Source organism: Oncorhynchus tshawytscha, linkage group LG22, assembly GCF_018296145.1.
Source record: "Oncorhynchus tshawytscha isolate Ot180627B linkage group LG22, Otsh_v2.0, whole genome shotgun sequence".
Taxonomy (NCBI): domain Eukaryota; kingdom Metazoa; phylum Chordata; class Actinopteri; order Salmoniformes; family Salmonidae; genus Oncorhynchus; species Oncorhynchus tshawytscha.
This window is the reverse complement of record NC_056450.1, coordinates 11,019,752-11,039,528: the sequence shown is the minus strand read 5'-3', so window position 1 is coordinate 11,039,528 and position 19,777 is coordinate 11,019,752. Positions and strand designations below refer to the sequence as shown.

Below are 19,777 nucleotides of genomic sequence, written 5' to 3'. Positions count from 1 at the left end.
TCGTGCGTTGTTTTACCGTGCGATGGTACAAACGGAAGTACACACAGAATCCAACTAGGTTGCTTCTAGCTACTTGAAAAGCGAAGCACATGTGATGCAAGTACTGAAAATGCGGGATAGACACCCGACAAAACAAAACGCGTATTCATCTGGTGGACATCTGGCAAAATACAGGCCACACAAGACTAGCCTGCACACCTGTCCGGGCATCCCCTTTGCACCTCATGTCCCCATCATCCGATCAGACAGGAAAGGGCAATCTCAGAGATGGCGCTTGTCAGAGCATTTCAATTTTAGATTTGAAATAAATTACAAATTAGTAGGTTTAAGATGTACAACAAAATATATACAGTCAGGTCCCAAATTATTGGCACCCTTAAAGATGAGCAAATAATACTGTATAAAATAATTCAAATACTGAGCTATATTGTATGTTCCAAAAGATTGGAAAATTATATTTTATACTAATTGAATTGCTAAGAGAAAGATATTTTGTTAAACATTTTTTTTTCAAGATAGGGGTCAAAATGATTGGCGCCCCTGTTTTCAAAACCTTTCAATACCTCACCTTGCGAGGAGAACGGCACTGAGCCTTTTTCTGAAATGTTTTATGAGATTGGAGAACACATTGGGAGGGATCTTAGACCGTTCCTCCGTACAAATGCTTGATATCCTTCGTCTGCGCTTATAGACTGGCCTCTTCAATTCAAACCAAAGTTTTTCAACTGGGTTCAAGTCCGGAGATTGAGATGGCCATTGCAAAATTAGATTTTGTGGTCAAATAACCATTTCTTTGTGGATTTTGATGTGTGCTTGGGGTTATTGTTTTGCTGGTAGAAGCATCAGCATCCTAGCAGAGGCATCCAGGTTTTTGGCGAAAATGTCTTTCTACTGGTAAAGTTCATGGTGCCATTGACCTTAACAATGGCCCCAGGACCAGTGGAAGCAAAATAGCCCCATATCTTCAAAGATCCACCGCCATATTTTACAGTAGGTATGGGGTTATTTTCTGCTCATGCATACTTATACCGAAAAACCGGAATAATACAAATTCATATTTTATATTTTTGCAAAACATTTGTAGTGCACTGGGCCTTTACTAGTCCTTTATTAGTGGACCGATATAGCCATCCGTAGCGCAGTTTTAAAAAAAAATCAGCATTACCCAAAATACTTCCCGCAGCTATGTCCACAGTCAAGGATTCATTATCCAGGTATTCAGCCCCTAGATATGTGTAGAATATGTGATCTGTAAAAATCATAGAACATTATGACACATGGCAGCCATAAGATTAGGTCACGTGCTGCCCTGCTTGCCTAGATGAAGTGGAATGCTTTGTTTGAGAAAGGTGTATGAAACTAAGACCTTGCTGCCTAACACATGAAGCCAATATTTACTGAGTTGGGGCCCACCTCTGTGGTCCTATTGACTGACTGAAGCCTTGCTCACCACCATAGGAAAGAAACATATTATTTGCATGTTTTTGTAGTGGCATTTCAGTGAGAGGGAAACTCTAAAAGGGCCAGTTTCCCAGACACAGATTAGGCCTAGTTCTGGACTAAAAAAATACTTTTATGGCATTTCTTCATTGAGCATGCTTTTAAGTCCAGGGTCTGTATTCAAAAGCGTCTATGAGTAGGATGTTGATTCAGGATCAGATCCCTCCCAAGTCCATAAAATCATTATGATTTTAAATGGAAAACTGATCCAATATCAGCGCTGTTCTGAGACTTTTTGTGAATAGAGGTCCTGGAGCAGGCTTAAAGCTGATATAGGGGGCTGGAATAGGGTGCCATTAGACACACCAGCTATTTAAATTTTCATGTTGAAAGACAATATCCCAATTACGGCCCCAAAAAAGTGCATGTGCATTTAACTTTTTGGGCAACCTGACCAAATTCACATAGAAATGTCAGTTATAGGTATGTCATTCTCATTGAAAGCCAGTCTAAGAAGCGGTAGATGTGTTCTATGTGCACTATTTCTATGCTTTCCATTCATACGTTTCGTTTTTGCATTTTTTACTTTCGGTTTTGTACACCATCTGAAAAAAAATATATATATATGGTTATGGAAAATATATTTCACAGCGGTTTAGATTGTACAATGATTCTCTACACTATACTTGCTTGTTTTGTCAAATAAACAGAAATTAGGGGACTATTAGAATTTGAGCAACCAGGAAATGGTGGAGCGATTTCTGCAAAGTGTATCTTTAAAGGGAAACTTCCGGATTTTGACAATGAAGCCCTTTATCTGCTTCGCAAGAGTCAGATGAACTCATGGAAACAAGGAGGAGTTAGGAGTTACCAAAGACTTCCAATCATTGTGCTAACGCTAGTTAGCAATTGAGCTAACGCTAGTTAACTTCTTTCTAACTGCATGCAGACTCTCTGACTCTGGGGAAGTAGATAAAGGGCTTTATTGGCAAAATCCTGATGTATCCATTTAACCTGGGTCAAGGAAACCATCCCTAATGATGTACTACACTGGTGTTCCTCAGGTGCTGCCCGTGGTCGAGGTGCTGCGGCATGGGGGACTTCCGGCCGAGGACAGTGTGGCTGGGCCACCCAGAGAAGAGGGAGCAGAGGTACCCCCGGAATGTCATTAACAACCAGAAGTACAACTTCTTCACCTTCCTCCCAGGGGTGAGTGTCAGGGACTTGGGGTCTGTAATTTGCAACTGAAATTTGCTCCTCATTCACAACACAACAAGCCTGAAAGAGTTTAGTGGCAAAGTGGAGTAAATATTTAGTGAGTAGTAGGGCTGACCCCGTAGATTCAGATATAACAAATATTCTAATCAAATGAGCAGTCTTGTTAGCCTGTGCTGTTTAGCCTGTGTTGTTTAGCCTATGTGCCTCTAGTTCACAGGAGGTTGGTGGTACCTTAATTGGGGAGGACGGGCTTGTGGTAATGGCTGGAGCGGAATAAATGTAATGGTATCGAGCACTTGGTTTCTATGTGTTTGATGCCTTTCCATTCACTTAGTTCCAGCCATTATTATGAGCCATCCTCCCCTCAGCAGCCTCCACTGCTCTAGTTGCTTAGTCTCGTTATTGTTTTGTCATTACAAGTGAAGCGAAACCACTGCAAAAATACTAAGGAGTGTTTTTGTTTCCCTTTCAGATTTTTCAAGCCTAATTTTACTATGAATTAGGTTTTCAGACATTTGCTAGTCTTAAAACATAGGCTTTTTTTGGATATGAGGTAGGACATTAAAAGTAGTCCAGATTTGTTTGGAAAAACAAAAGCAAAGACCAGTCCTTTTTTGCATTCCAAAGTATGATGATTTTTATTTACTTTAGATAATGTCAAGGAATTATTTTCGGGTCAAAGTCTCAAACACATTATTGTTGTTGTATGCTGTCACAGTAGCAATGAGAGAACACAAGATTTCCCTTTGTACTAATCTTGCACATTGGTGGTAATAAAATTCAGCCAAGGTGTAGTGTGACTGTTAAAACTATACTTGACTGTGGGTGGGAAATCTTAACGCTACAGCATATAATGACATTCTAGACGATTTTGTGCTTCCAACATTGTGGCAACAGTTTGGGGAAGGCACTTCCCTGTTTGAGTATGACAATGCCCCGTGCACAAAGTGAGGTCCATACAGAAATGGTTTGTCGAGATCAGTGTGGAAGAACTTGACTGGCCTGCACAGAGCCCTGACCTCAACCCCATCAAACACCATTGGGATGAATTGGAACTGCGAGCCAGGCCTAATCACCCAACATCAGTACCCGACCTCACTAATGCTCTTGTGGCTGAATGGAAGCAAGTCCCCACAGCAATGTTCAAACATCTAGTGGAAAGCCTTCACAGAAGAGTGGAGGCTGTTATAGCAGCGAAGGGGGGGACCAACATCATATTAATGCCCATTATTTTGGAATGAGATGTTCGACAAGCATGTGTCCACATCCTTGTGGTCATGTAGTGTATCATATAGAATGTATTTGTGTGTGGATGTCTGTTGAACCATATGGCAAGCAACAAAATAACAATAACAGCTTATTTTCGTCTTCGGTTTCAAGATGTTTTATGTGTTTGTGCCTACTGAACATGACCCTGATTAACATCACAGGCATATATTACTGTACTCCTATAGTGTAAAGACACATCGATGATTGGTTCTTGTGTTCATGTGAAATCATATTGTTCTGTTGTGTGTTTTCAGGTGCTGTTTAATCAGTTCAAGTACTTCTTCAACTTGTACTTTCTGCTCCTGGCGTGCTCTCAGTTTGTCAATGAGCTCAGGCTAGGTGCTCTGTACACCTACTGGGTTCCTTTGGTAAGCAGCATTTTTTTTCAAGTAATGTAGCATTAAGTGTATACGTGATACACTACTCACTTGCTAATAATACAATAATGTTTAACTGGGTTTGTCTTATTTTTGATTTTCAGGGATTTGTTTTGATCATAACCATCGTGAGAGAAGCAGTTGAGGAGATCCGATGTTATTGTCGAGACAAAGAAGTGAATTCACAGATCTACAGCAAGCTCTCAACAAGAGGTAAGGATTTATTTTCAGTCATTGCACACAATCTGCCGACTGAACAATAACATAAATACCATCAAATCAAAATCCACCAAATTTCCTGACGCAACCATTGAGATGAATATAAATGCCTAGTTGAATTTGAATAGTGGGTGTCTCCAGTTAACTGTATGAAGGTTGGTCGTGTCCTGTTTAAACTGGGAGGGGAGTGATGCCTTAATTCAAAGCAGAGATGTAAAAGTGTACACATAAGAGGGCTTGGAATAAAATGCTACCAGCAATAAAATCCTAGAGACCTCTTGTGGTTTCCATCACTTTTCCCCTTTGATCTGGCAGCTTGTTTTACTCATAAACAAAATGAATGGTTGCTTCCATGATAGTGCCCCCAGTGACTTGCTGCATGGGGTCTGGGGTATGAGAGCCAATTGCATGAGATCCCTGTAGATTGTTGTTCTACTCTAACTGAGCAAGTACTTTGTCAAAGGCAAAAACAAACAGTTGTTTACCCAGGATTTTTGTCTAATCCTGTATACTTGCAGGATTCATCATTTTAAAGTAGACCATTCTTAATTTATGTTTATTTCCTTGAAGGAATTTGATTTCAGATGGATTATTACTGAAATGTATTAGGACGTTTTTGTTTATTGATAAGCTGCCCTCCATCAGATGTTGTAAAAAGCAAGCTTCGACTACATTTGAATTATCTTTGTGAAACAGAACAGTTTTTAGACTCCCATAAACCTAAATGCATAGCAATATTAATGTCCTTTAATGTCTTACATATGCAAAAGTCTGAGGTCACAGCAAAGGTCATGGGTCAGTGACCCCCTCTAACAATTTTTGCCTGTTCATTCCAAATGGAATGGAAGAAAAGGCTCAACTTCCCCCGCCCTTCTAACATTCTTTCAGGTCTAGGCCTACATGGAAAATTACTTTCCCCACATTTCGTGAAAGGAAATCTACAGCAACAGTTGTCCACATTTGCTAGGCAACCGGGACGAGACAGTTGGACATAAACAGTCATATTTAAAAGTGTTTCTGTATATGTTTCTGTAAAAGTGTTTCTGTATAGGGCCATGGGAAGAGAAGTATGAAGAGCAGGGTTTTAACTGTGTCTTTGAATGACGTTAATGACACCAGGATGTCTCACTACCATAAATCCTGTTTAGCTATGTGAACGTTTACATGGTCGTTTTAGATTTTTACTTGTTTGGGTCATTTTTCTCTAGTCTTCCCCTCCGAAGAGAAATGGAATGTCCATAAAACAACATACGCTCATATCTGTTCATCCTTTGTTTGGTCTGACCACAATACAATTATGATTATCAAAAATAATTTGGTCACCTCAACTCAACGTTCTGCAATCTAAAAATGCTTATTGAATATTCATTTTACGTTTGTTTTTATTTCAGGCACTGTGAAGGTGAAAAGTAGTGGCATTCAAGTTGGAGACCTCATAATCGTGGAAAAGGTTTGTATCACTTCATAGATTTCGCCTCAACTGCACCAAAAAATTGAAGGCTAAACTTGTTGAATATAGTTTTACCAGGTAGTTGCACTTAAAAATACTTTAAGTTAATTTGTCATATCCATGTAGGAAAGTTAAAACAAGGCAATCAATTGGGTTACTATTGTTGTCATTTGTGAGGCTAATTTGAATGTCACAACACTGTTAGCATGCTGTCGCTGTTAAACGTATCTTAAGTAATTCTAACAGATTTTCCAATCAGTTTGGCCAGTTGCCTCTTGTCATCTTTTTTTGCTGGCTATTGTAGAAAGAGTAGACTTTGTACGTGAAATATGAGAAGGGAGTCCTCAGTTACCAAATGGCCACTTCTTTCAGAAAGGTTCAGTTAAACACTGCTGAAGGATAGGTCACACATGTTGCTCTCTATACATTTGATCTATTTTTTCCATGACTGGGAGACATTCAAAGTAAATCGAACTCTGAATTGTTACGATCTTCAGATATGAAATTTGTTAAAATATCTAAATATACAACATTCCAAATTTGTACTGCCACATAGATCTGAAGTGCCACAGTAAATCTTAATTTAAACCATCGACCACTTAAAATAGACCATGCCCAGCTCAATGTTTTGAAGTCTGTCAACTTAAATAGCGTTGAGAATTAATCTTCCAATAACTCTGACCAGGACTCAGTCACAGTGAAGTCTGGGTCAAACAGAGTGTAAAGCCCGGTCAGGCTCCCAGTTAGGGTAAGTAAGGCTGGATGATTTGCTGCAGGGCTTATTATTATGACTAGCTGAATGAAGGTAATGTACATTAAAGGCAAAAGTCTGAATGTCTACAGTCAGAGGAGGGGGGTTGTAACAGGATGCAAGTTGAAGTCATGTTTTTCTTCTCTGTCTTTGTAGAACCAGCGAGTTCCTGCTGACATGATCTTCTTAAGGACCTCTGAAAGAAACGGTAAACATCTGCTGGTCATTCATCCAAATCTCCAAAACAAGATAGTTGGGGAAATGGCATGTTTTAAAAGGGTGGTGAGGTGAAGGGATTACTCTAGATCCAGGACAGGAAGTGTAACAATGTCTAAAATTGTAATGAGGTCCATTTAAGTTGAATGTTGATGATGGGTTGTGGTAGAAGAAGCATGGGCCATTTATTTTCCCTAAGATCACGATTGACCATTTTTGTCTTTCAAATTACAAGTTGCATCCTAAGGAAAATCACCAAGATATGCAAAGTGTAGAATAGAAAGAACATATCAAATGCAAAGAGAAGATGGGGGAACCAAGGTACAAAGATGGAGCCTAATCTGAATAAACAAATGTGGAATTGGATGAGATTTGGAAGAGTGATGACAGAAACACAATGAATTACTGACATGCAAAACAATGCTGTCTCCGACAGGCTTATTGTCTCGTACACAACAAAAACACCACTGCCCCCTCGATAACTTGCAACGGTTGGGATCCATTGAAAATGTGCAATAAAACACCATACACCATACCTTACACTTTTATCATCTTGATTTGGGGTAACACAAACTATATGATGCATGCTTGGTTGCGGTTGTGCTTTTCTATAGGGGGATGAAAAAAACACATGTTTCTTTTACTGGAAAGAGTGTTTGGTTGGTTATCTCTATAACACATGGAGGCCATTAACTCAATAATGAAGAGCCTAACTATGCTCCGTGTTCTCCGCTATAGGCAGGCAGGATGATGCGGGCTAGGGTTTGGGGGTTGGGTTACTGGGGGCTGTGGGGGGATGAGGGCTGGGTTGGCATGGATGCCTCTCCACTTGTTGATCCCCAGATTAATGTGCAGTTGGGCACCATTCATATTTGAACACTATTTTGTAATAAGATGACCTTTGTCATTCGGTAAGATATATTTATGTTGAAAGATAGAGGGAACAAAGGATGCACCAAATAAAATAACGCCAGAAGTTGAAGCAAGTGACAAAACTGATAGGGTAAGACATATATATATATATATATATATATATATATATATATATATATATATATATATATATATATATATACACATATATATATTTTTTTTAGATATACAGAAATAAGTTATTGGTACCACAGAGACCCTAAACCCTTATACAGTAGAGCCCCCTAGAGGTGTTTGTTACTCCATTCTAAATCATCAGTTCTCCTCCCTTATCCCAGGCTCCTGCTTCTTGCGTACTGACCAGCTGGATGGAGAGACTGACTGGAAACTACGCCTCCCAGTGGCCTGCACTCAGAGACTGCCCACTGCTGCTGTGAGTCACCACACCAAATGGCTGCTCCGCTATGTCTATAGTAGAGTGCAATGTTAGCACTTCACTGACTGCAGACATCTTTAGTAAAGTAATGCCACATCTCATGTTTTTTTGGGATGTTCTTAGAAGTGTTGTCGGTTATCAAGTGACCATGTTGTGATTGCTCCTCCAGGACCTTCTCCAGATCAGATCCTATGTGTATGCGGAGGAACCGAACATTGACATCCACAACTTTATTGGCACTTTCACCAGGGTGAGTGTTTTACCTGGACAAATCTATTTGACTTTTCTTGAATAAGACCTGCTAAAGACTCACATCAAGATAATTGCCACCATATCTAGTCAACTTGGAAGAACGGCTGTTTTCGTAGGGTAATGCCCCTCACTCTGTGTTTTGTGTCCTATGTGCTGTGCTTTAGGAGGATGGAGACCCTCCAGTCAACGAGAGTCTCAGTATTGAGAATACCCTGTGGGCCAGCACTGTCATCGCCTCTGGTAAATACCAACTCCTCCAGTGGTGTAACTAGTACCAGCCCGCCCGCCCCCATCTCTCTCCCTCCATCTCTAGAGCTGTGATGAGGCGTTACTTCCTCCACGATTGATGTGCTGATGATTTGTCCTCCTACACACACACACACCGGCGCAATCAGACATTTGGTCACTTAACTACCCCTGAACTGTTTCTAACTATGAGACAACATTTTCCTATAAGGGAAAAAACCCTATATAAAGATTCCAGTCTAACCTATATAACATATGGTAGTCATTTGGTAAATTAGCAGTCTGTCTCACGTATTCCTACTGTCGTTATACATTTCAAAACACCCTTTCACAACCAGGGAAGTCGCTGAAATTGCTGCTATATGCTGTATTACATGTTATGGTTCATGATTCCAGACTTAAAGTCTCAGCCAATTACTATAATGTTCTTTCTCTGTAGGCACTGTGGTGGGAGTTGTTATCTACACAGGCAAGGAGCTCCGGAGTGTGATGAACACCTCAAACCCAAGACACAAGGTATATTCATGTTAGTCACAGTAAAACACCCTGCACTTGACGCTTTCCTTTAGTAGACAAAGACATCTATATTATCTGTAGGTTTATTAGGTTATCATTTTATCATGTAATTTCTTAGAAAATACCCTAGTAAACGCTGTACCATAAAATAAAGTGCTACTGGTATTAGTATAATTTCTGCCAATTTTATTTTCTGTAATATTGTATTGAGACTGTTCTGAGAGTGTTTTAAAAATATTTGTACTGCCTGATGATATTCTCCTTGTGGTTCTTCTAGGTTGGCCTCTTTGACCTGGAAGTGAACTGTTTGACCAAGATTCTGTTTGGGGCTCTGGTGGTGGTGTCTCTGGTCATGGTGGCCCTCCAACACTTTGCCGGCCGTTGGTATCTGCAGATCTTCCGCTTCCTACTGCTTTTCTCCAACATCGTCCCAATCAGGTTGACGTTTTAACACACTTTCTGTCTCCATTTCAATGAGATTTTAAAGCATTCAAAAGTAATCTGTAACAATGTAGTTACACTTGTAATAACTGGGTTATTACACAGGTTTGAGAGCAAAGTAAGTGTTACCAAAAGGTGTTATTTTCAAATGGAGCTTAATGTACATCAACATCTATCCTTGCTTATTTGTTTCTACATATGCTTATGAACATGTTTGATGGACAACCTAAAAAACCATTGATATCCAAAATGTGTATCTGGGAGTGTTGTTTTTAAATGAATAAAATGTGAACCTTTATGTCCAGCTTGCGTGTGAACCTGGACATGGGCAAGATGGTGTTCAGCTGGATGATCAGAAGAGACTCTAAGATCCCAGGTACGGTGGTCCGGGCCAGCACTATACCTGAACAACTGGGACGCATCTCCTATCTGCTCACTGACAAAACAGGTGAGTCTGCTACTTTTGTGGTTTATAGACATAAATATGTCATTGCGGGCTGCCGGACTATCACGGCTATGTGGCTGTGGACTCTGAATTGATCTGAAGCGAGAGTGCTTCTATTAACTTCCAATGTATACGATTACACGCACACTAATAGTTTGATATTAAACTGATTATGGCAGAAGGGGGAGTATGGCATTAGTCATGTAAACATCTTGCCCTGCTTATCTTAATAAGATCATAATCAAAGTAAGCATATTCAGGTTAAAACAACTGTTTTTCTGAGAAATGTTTCAAATGATTAGGACGTGTAAACGTCTTAATCGGCTTTCCAGCGGTGTATTTGATCTACGCGTATGCCACCTCTGATGGCGCAAGCCTGCCATTTGTGAGTTTGGAAAAACCGAAAGTACGCATCTTAGAAATAGTTTTCACATACAAACTTTATATGTTCCAACTCAGAATTAAATAGTCTTCGCCGGGGTTGGGGAGTAACGGATGACATAAACCTGTAACTGTTTTCTCAATGACATTCAAATAAGCATTAAAAAAAAGGCCCAATTTTAAGTTTGTTGTGCCTGAGCGAGTCTGACCACAAGTCAGAGAACACTATGCAGGCACACCAAATGTGTTTGATGGATCGTGGAAAAAGAGGAGGAATAGGCTTTTGTAGGCTACAGTCCAACCTATGTCTTCCAATGGTGTGACTGCTGTTGGCATCCATAGATTATCTAACTTGTGTTACGAACCAGCTCGAAGCCCATAACAAAGAGGAAGGCAACGTGGAGATGAAGAAAAAACAAACATATTTATTAAATAAAGTAAACTATTATACATGTAACAATGGTGTGTGTAGTCAGTAGCGTAAGTGAGTGGATGAGGTCATAGATGGTGATAATGATGGGTGTTGAGAGGTGCCAAAACAAATGAACACAAAGAAGCCCCAAATTGCCACAACCAAAAACAACACTGTGTCTGCGTTGAGAGAGTCTCCTCGATGTATGGGGGAAAGGTATATTTATCCCCGGGACACACCCGACCGCAGGTGTGTCCCATTTAGCTGACGACCCTCCCGGCTCCTCCCGCCGACATCCTATTAAGGAAAACAAGAGCAAAGAGAAAGAATTCGGCAGACAGAGTGGGAGGGTCATCACACTTGATTAAACGCTTGGAGGTAAGGATGACAGCAGTGGTGTAGCCTACCGGCAACACGGATATCACTTAGGCCTATTATTGGCTACATATCGCATTGGTGTGAATCACACTGCTGCACTCTCATTTAGCTATTTGTGCCTTATGGTTTGTGGTTGTTGTGGATGGCTGTTCACAAATGTGTATGTGTATTTTAACCCAATAATAGTTGAATTGAAGAAGTTTAAGCTGCCTATCAATCATTGTTTTTGAGACCAGAGGTGTATTCATTACGGAAACCGTTTAAGAACCAAATGGAAGCAAACAGCAAAACAAGAGTTTCTATTTGACAAATTCTGGTAGGTCCCTCCCTGTTTTGTTCCATTTGCTACCGTTTAAGAAATGTTTTGCAACAGAATCGGTGTAGTGAATAGGATTTATCCAATAGAAACTCTGATAATAATAATTTTACCGTAGGCCTAACGGACACATGCACTTTTGATAGACTTAAACAGCTGCAAATTATCCAGATATCAAAGTGTCACCAACAAAAACTTTGACAGTAGGCCTATAACAAATGCAGCATATGAAAAACATTTTTCACATGCAAATAGTACTTTTTGGTAGTGTTCAAAGCATGCCATTCCGAGGGCAGCATTTATTTTTCAACTCAAAGCAAGATTGATGTTTATTGGTCCTTGAGGCAGAACTGAGGGATTTCCTCTAGATGGGCCAGCTTCAAAGTCAAAATGCGCTATATTGTAAAAATGTATGAAAACAAAAATGTCTTAATTTAATGCATTAGGGTTAGCAGTGTAGTTAAGGTTAGGTTTAAAATCTGATTTTATGACTTTGTGTCTGTGCCAGCTACCAACCTAAAAGTAACTGAAAGTAATCAGATTACATTACTGAGTTAGGGGAAATGCAAATGTTATGTTACTGATAACAATTTTGGACTGGCAACTAGTAACTGTAAGGAATTACATTTAGAATCTAAACTTACCCAACCCTGGTCTTCGCAAAAATAACATGGTCACTGTGGTAGAACATGTATTTTTATTGCCAATTTTCTGCATTTAATAAAAGGCCCATCAGTTGCCTAATTTCAGATGTGTCCATGAAAACAGGCTTATTAAATAATTTAAACAAACTAATCATATTAATCTGACTATCCACATTAATCATTGTGTGTGCATGTAACTGTGCTCAATATCGCATCGGACGTAACTGTGGTATAAAACTTGTAGTATTTACTGTTGTCATAAAACAACTTAACGTTGTAGTGCACAGGAAGAGTCGAGTGGCTACATAATAAGAATGCATGTATCTTTGCTTTAGTGGTCAGGAGAGGAAATTGACACAACGGACTGGATGTGAGATGATAGTGTTGAAGATGTGCTAAGGTTGTGTCCAGTATGACATTGCTAGAGCTGACCGATCCCTAGGGCTTTGGGCTGTGTGCGACTCTCAGAGACATGCTACTTATTGGAGCTTTAAATCAAAACGGGCCTGAAGTCTCCTGTCTCTGCACACACACACACCCTCAGGAACTGGCCTGTACCCCTCTTAAATTTACGACCCTGACGGCCAATAAAAGTATACTGGATTTTCCCACATAGTGATAAGGTCTATAGGGGTCAAAGGTCAGTCTAATGTATGTGCTGTAGGGGGCTCTCGGGTCATCCTGAAATACTACATACAGAGAGAGAGGCTTTTAAAGTGAGTGTGAAGTGAGTGTGAGGACAACCAGGACACTGACATCATGGAAATGGTTTCAGGAACAGCTACTTGATCATAGTGTGAGTTCTGTAGACTGTTTAAAAATCACTTTTTAAATGATGATCATAATTGTAACACCAACATTACCGTGTGTCCACACTTTCAGTAGAAATGTTACAAATAATATATAATAATATACAAATAATATACACTGTGCTTGTGTGTTTGATGCAGGAACTCTCACCCAGAATGAGATGGTGTTTCGTCGCCTCCATCTTGGAACGGTGGCCTATGGAATGGACTCCATGGACGAGGTGCAGAGCCACGTGTTCAGTGCCTACACACAGGTAAAACAATAACCATCATCACCAACCGTATAGAGTAGGGCTATCCCTGACAACAACAAAAACTTGGGCGACCGAAAGTCATCTGTTCTTTCAATCAATCGATTTGTGGATTTCTTTTTACGTGTATTTTTCAATATATAGACACAGCCTATGTGTTTTAATAAAATCAAGTATATGCATTGAGCTTGTCTGATGCTTTAAGCTCACTGTTTGATGAAATAACACACAAATGACTCAAGAGGGAGCCAGAGATCTAGAGGAAGAAAAAAAACTTGACCGACCATCCTCCTTCTACTGGCTTTCACAGATTCTGCCATTACTCTTGCCAGTAATAGGCTACACAAGGAGTCGACAACCTTTCTCATTTATAATGCCAATTTATCTTAGCGTTTCTACAGATCTGATTTCCAGTTAAGGTTTTCATATATTTTCGTGGAACTGTTTCAATTAATTTCTTCATATCTGAAAATCATTGTCATGTGGTTAATCAAAAATTCTATTCAAATCTAAATGAAAATGATACAAAGCTAAAAAAGTAACTTCTATTGCCGTTGCCAACTATGTAAAAATAGCCTAAATAAAGCCAACAAATAAAAACATTGCAGCATGCAGGTGGAAAATATCCTAATTTAAAACAACTATAAATCACATTGCTATGCATGGCTTGTCTGCAACAAACTTGAAACACAGTATCAACTATTAACTTGGGTCCAGCCAAAATCTTGCCCTAGCGACATTGTATAAAGTATTCTGGGCCAGTGAGCAAGGGACACAGCTGTAGGCTATTTGCGCAAGGGATAAGACGCAGTGCTTGACTTGAGCAGGAGCTCATTGGAGCTGAGTACCGGCACCTGTTTCTTTTAAAGAATGTTAACCTATTTCAGTCCAAGTCCAGCACTGATAGGAAGCAATAAGGTAGCCCTATTTCAGGACGTTTCCACTAGATCTGAGTATGACATTTTTCCCTTTTCATGCTGAGTGGTTATCGATAAGGCAGACAGCTGGAAAGATTTTTCAAATAGCCTACATTGAGGAACTGTTATCATTCTCAATGGATGTAAAAACAGACTTAATTTGCTTGCTGTTTGAGGTGAAAAAAAAACACTACTTTGAGAAGCTCCACAGATCATTAGTGGTGACAGAAGTCAGGGCATTCATACTTGTTGTGCTTTGCGGAGCAGTGCAGAGCTGTTGTGAAGGAAGTTGTCAAGGAAGTGAGTATGTGTTTATACAGGATGTACTGCCCCCACCTACCATCAACCAATCGTGTCAATGTGGAGCCTTACAGAGCCCTCCGAATTGTTACAACATTTTGGAGACGCATGGTGATTTGGTACAGAGCTTGATATGCCCTCTGCATGCCTCCGGAGGCTCCGGAATTGCGTCACACCATCCATATGGAGCCTCCGACCACATTTTCAGATCAAGCATTGGCTTTTAGTCTAGGCCTCCCCAATGGATTAGTTCACTGAGATGGGCGCAAATATATACACTACCGTTCAAAAGTTTGGGGTCACTTAGAAATGTTCTTGTTTTTGAAAGAAAAGCAGATTTATTGTCCATTAAAATAACATCAAATTGATCAGAAATACAGTGTAGACATTGTTCATGTTGTAAATGACTATTGTAGCTGGAAACGGCAGATTCTCTTTTTTTTAATGGAATATCTACATAGGTGTACAGAGGCCCATTATCAGCAACCATCACTCCTGTGTTCCAATGGCACGTTGTGCTAGCTAATCCAGGTTTATCATTTTAAAGCACTAATTGATCATTAGAAAACCCTTTTGCAATTATGTTAGCACAGCTGAAATCTGTTGTGCTGATTAAAGAAGCAATATAATTGGCCTTCTTTAGACTAATTGAGTATCTGGAGCATCAGCATTTGTGGGTTCGATTACAGACTCAAAATGGCCAGAAACAAAGAACTTTCTTCTGAAACTCGTCAGTTTATTCTTGTTCTGAGAAATGAAGGCAATTCCATGCAAGAAATTTCCAAGAAACTGAAGATCTCATACAAAGCTGTGTACTACTCCCTTCACAGAACAGCGCAAACGGACTCTAACCAGAATAGAAAGTGAAGTGGGAGGCCCCGGTGCACAACTGAGCAAGAGAACAAGTATATTAGAGTATCTAGTTTGAGAAACAGACACCTCACAAGTCCTCACTGGCAGCTTCATTAAATAGTACCAGCAAAACACCAGTCTCAACATCAACAGTGAAGAGGCTACTCCGGGATGCTGGCCTTCTAGACAGAGTTGCAAAGAAAAAGCCATATCTCAGGCTGGCCGATAAAAATAAAAGATTAAGATGGGGAAAAGAACACAGGCCAGCTGCATCAGATGAGCTGGCCTCTACAATCACCCGACCTCAAACCAATTGAGATGGTTTGGGATAAGTTGGACTGCAGAGTGAAGAAAAAGCAGCCAACAAGTGCTTAGCACTTGTGGGAACTCTTTCAAGACTGTTGGAAAAGCATTCCAGGTGAAGCTGGTTGAGAGAATGCGAAGAGTTTGCAAAGCTGTCATCAAGGCAAAGGGTGGCTATTTTGAAGAATCTCAAATATAAAATATATTTTGTTTTGTTCACTATTATTCTACAATGTAGAAAATAGTAAAAGTAAAGAAAAACCCTTGAATGAGTAGGTGTGTCCAACCATTTGACTGGTACTGTATATATATTTATATTTGCTACTGCTCGACTAAATAAATATTGGTCGACCAACAGTCTATCGACCAAACAATCAACCAGTCGAATAATTGGGGTCAGCCCTAATATAGAGATAGCTGTGGCGCACACAGAGCGTCATTGACAGAAACGGCAATGGCCAAACTCTCTATGTAGAACTATGGCTCTGCATCAGTCCAAATGGGCTGTGTTCAATCGGTGAGACAGCCGACAGCCGATGTTTGTGTTAAAACAAGTAACAAAAACCTTGTCTTTGTAGCTTATTGTTTTAGCAACATATCAGCTGTGTGATTATTGTTTGGCTTAATGCTTTCCGACCCATAATGACTTTTTGTCCCTTTGACACCAGAGGTTAGTGGAGCAGGAAACCGGATTAGCCACTAGCCCCAGAGCCCACGAACACTGGCCGGCCCTAGTTTAATGGCACCATCATTGACCCCTGTGGAAACACAACGCCTGGCCTAAAAATAACCGCAGCAAGATAGTAAAGCTGATTGTTCATTTTTTTCCCCCTTCACACATCTGGTTGTGTTTACTTGCCGTGGGTCTCTGTGGATGGTAAGGAAGGGTTAGGCCTCCCGAGTGGCGCAGCGGTCTAAGGCACTGCATTGCAATTTTAGAGGCGTCACTACACAACCGGCCGTGATCGGGAGTCCCATAGGGCGGTGCACAATTGGGCCAGCGTCATCCCGGGTTAGGGGAGGGTTTGGCCGTCATTGTAAATAAGAATTTGTTCTTAACTTTTATTTGACCTTTATTTAACTAGGCAGGAATAGTAAAGCTGACGGCCTAGGAACAGTGGGTTAACTGCCTTGATCAGGGGCAGAACGACAGATTTGTACCTTGTCAGCTCAGGGATTAGAACTTGCAACCTTTCGATTACTAGTTCAACGCTCTAACCACTAGGCTACCCTGCCGCCTCTGACCTGTCCAGTTAAATGAAGGTTAAATAGTCAAATGGCTTTGTGTGGTAGTCATTTTAGAACTGAGTCAGTTCAGAGAAGTGTTATTTTTTTAGCACTACAAAACACATATTTCTTATACTTTGACATAGTGATAAGGCGGCTCACAGGTACAAGTAGATCCATGTTTTTCCCACAAATAATGTATTTATCTGATGACTGTATGCAGTGGTGTAAATTAGGTTAAGTATATTTAGAACCAAATACTTTGAGACTTACTCAAGTTGTATTTTACTGGGTGACTTTCACTTTTACATGAGTCATTTTCTTTTAAGATACCTTTTACGCAATTGGGTACTTTTTCCACCACTGACTGTTTGTCAATCAATGAATAGCTGAGAAAAAAGTTAGGTGTAAAAAAACGCTCTACCAATCATTGAAAACCTTGCAGGTAGACCGATGCTTATAATCCAACTAAGTGGGCTAACTTTTCTTTTGTACACCTTCCTCCCCATAGCCCTCTCACGACGCCCCAGCATCCAGAGCTCCGGCGGCTACTAAGGTTCGTAAGACCATCAGCAGCCGTGTGCATGAGGCGGTGAAGGCCATCGCCCTGGTGCACTGTGTGACGCCCGTGTACGAGGCCAACGGCGTGACGGACCAGGCCGAGGCAGAGCAGCACTATGAGGACACCTGTAGGGTTTACCAGGCCGCCAGCCCAGACGAGGTACATAATGGCTCACCCTCAATACTAGACATCGCTGTCCATAAACACAGCAACCGGAGGATGTTAGTATTTGCCTCTGCGCAGTTATAATACACTCCTTCGTTAACGATAGACCAACATATACCAAAATAGCCTGTGAGAAATGTGTTGTCTACTCAACAGCCTCAAAGGTTAAAGGGAATTGTCACTACGCCAATTACAGTAGGTATGGTGACAGTAGAAGAATGGAATCCAGAATAAATATGGAGAGAGTCACTTCAAATGGTTTTGCAGCTTGAACCCTTATCAGTCCCTGCAGTTGACTACCTGCTGCCCTTGAAGGAAACCTTGAGGAGACAAATTACATTCCACATGTACCTAGCTGTGACCTGGATCACTGTGAATCGTTTGAACTTCAGGAAGAAGGCTGAGGGGGAATTCAGCTTGATCCTTTTCCTGCGGTGTAAATACGGATTTCCTTAATGTGCTCCCCAGTCCATTGGGCTTAGCCTATCCACCCTTTGAGTCTCCTACCTTCATAGTAGATACTTTGATATGGCCCACAGAAGTTGCTTTGAGGTGAGTTGTGGCCTAGTGTATGCTGAACTTCATGCAATACAAGCATTGTTTTCCAGAAAATGAATTGTGGGATAACAACATTTCTCACAGATTACAAAATCAGTCAATGTGTAGATATTTCCTTTCTTGATTGAATGTTTTTTTGCTGTTGTTACTATAGGTATATTTTATTCACTTGATATGATCTGGGCTCAAATTCAGTTTGCTTTCCAATGGCTTCTCAGGAAGTCCATAGATATATATAGTTTTGGCTGCCGGTTGTCGTGGTCACAATGCCAGTGACAGTTGGATGTGTGGTTTTTGGTAGAAATCCATTCACAAGCCATTTATCTAACTTTGTTCTGTTGGATGTGATACCTGTTTGGCAGATGAAACAAATTTTTGTTGTTAATAAAATCTAGAATGAAGGGTCCTGGTTGTAGTGTGGAGTAATTTTCCCACAGCTTATGCTTTTACATCTGCTTATTTAGTATATCTTATATATTATGTCTAAAATATTGATGGTGGTATCTACTCAAGAGAAGTGTGTTCCTATAACAAAGCGCCGGAAGAGTATCAAGTATTTCTTGACGGTTCCATTTCCAAGCAGGACCAATAAGAACTTTGCTTATGCCAAGCTGTGGTTTTGACTCCAGCCATTTGCCAGTAGCAGACCCAGCTCAATTAAACTCTAGACATTCCCATTACCAAGTGCTGCTGTTGTGGTGGAGGCCGATTCACTGCATGCCTTCACAGTGAATGTAGCCTTACTAATGTTACCATGACTAAGTCAAGTTCCTCATTCTCCCCAACTTGTATGACCAACACACAAGATAGTCAGAGCTGTGTTGACCTTCATGGAGTTCAGCTCAGGGCTAACCTTAGCCAAGCATAGCCTCAGACCAAATATTAGCATGGAATAAGTATTGTTTGTTAGCTGGAGGAGAGGAGACATGGTTTAGGACTGGATTTTAGATGTTTAGGGTCCAACCGATGCCTCGTTCTATCCATCTGAGATCTACACTGAGTCTACCAAACATTAGGAACACCTTCCTAATATTGAGTTGAACCCCCCCCTTTTCCTTCAGCCCTACAAGGTGTCGAAAGCGTTCCACAGCGATGCTGGCCCATGTTGACGCCGATGCTTGGCTATCAAATCAAATCAAATTTTATTTGTCACATACACATGGTTAGCAGATGATAATGCGAGTGTAGCGAAATGCTTGTGCTTCTAGTTCCGACAATGCAGTAATAATCCAACAAGTAATCTAACTAACAATTCCAAAAAAAGAAACAAAGTGGCATAGTTAAAGTGGCTAGTGATACATGTATTACATAAGGATACAGTAGATGATATAGAGTACAGTATATACGTGTACATATGAGATGAATAATGTAGGCTAGGTGTCTTCCAGGTGGTAGACAATTCTTGATACACACAGGAAACTGTTGAGCGTGAAAAACCCAGCAGCATTGCAGTTCTTGACACAAACCAGTGTGCCTGGCATCTACTACCATATCCCGTTCAAATGCACTTAAATATTTTGTCTTACCCATTCGCCCTTTGAACGACACACATA

General features: G+C 40.5%; 1 protein-coding gene across 1 annotated transcript in view; it reads left to right on the top strand.

Moving 5' to 3' along the window:
• The window catches only part of LOC112221784 (probable phospholipid-transporting ATPase IIA), a 40,153-nt gene that overhangs the window by 1,073 nt on the left and 19,303 nt on the right, over positions 1-19,777 (top strand). Inside the window, exons 2-14 of the mRNA XM_024384107.2 lie at positions 2,505-2,649; positions 4,182-4,295; positions 4,409-4,517; positions 5,915-5,973; positions 6,881-6,932; positions 8,152-8,246; positions 8,419-8,499; positions 8,666-8,741; positions 9,187-9,263; positions 9,541-9,701; positions 10,010-10,152; positions 13,231-13,343; positions 17,451-17,660. Coding sequence (XP_024239875.2) covers positions 2,505-2,649; positions 4,182-4,295; positions 4,409-4,517; positions 5,915-5,973; positions 6,881-6,932; positions 8,152-8,246; positions 8,419-8,499; positions 8,666-8,741; positions 9,187-9,263; positions 9,541-9,701; positions 10,010-10,152; positions 13,231-13,343; positions 17,451-17,660 — 1,435 coding nt within the window. The remainder of the gene's footprint in view (positions 1-2,504; positions 2,650-4,181; positions 4,296-4,408; positions 4,518-5,914; positions 5,974-6,880; positions 6,933-8,151; positions 8,247-8,418; positions 8,500-8,665; positions 8,742-9,186; positions 9,264-9,540; positions 9,702-10,009; positions 10,153-13,230; positions 13,344-17,450; positions 17,661-19,777) is intronic.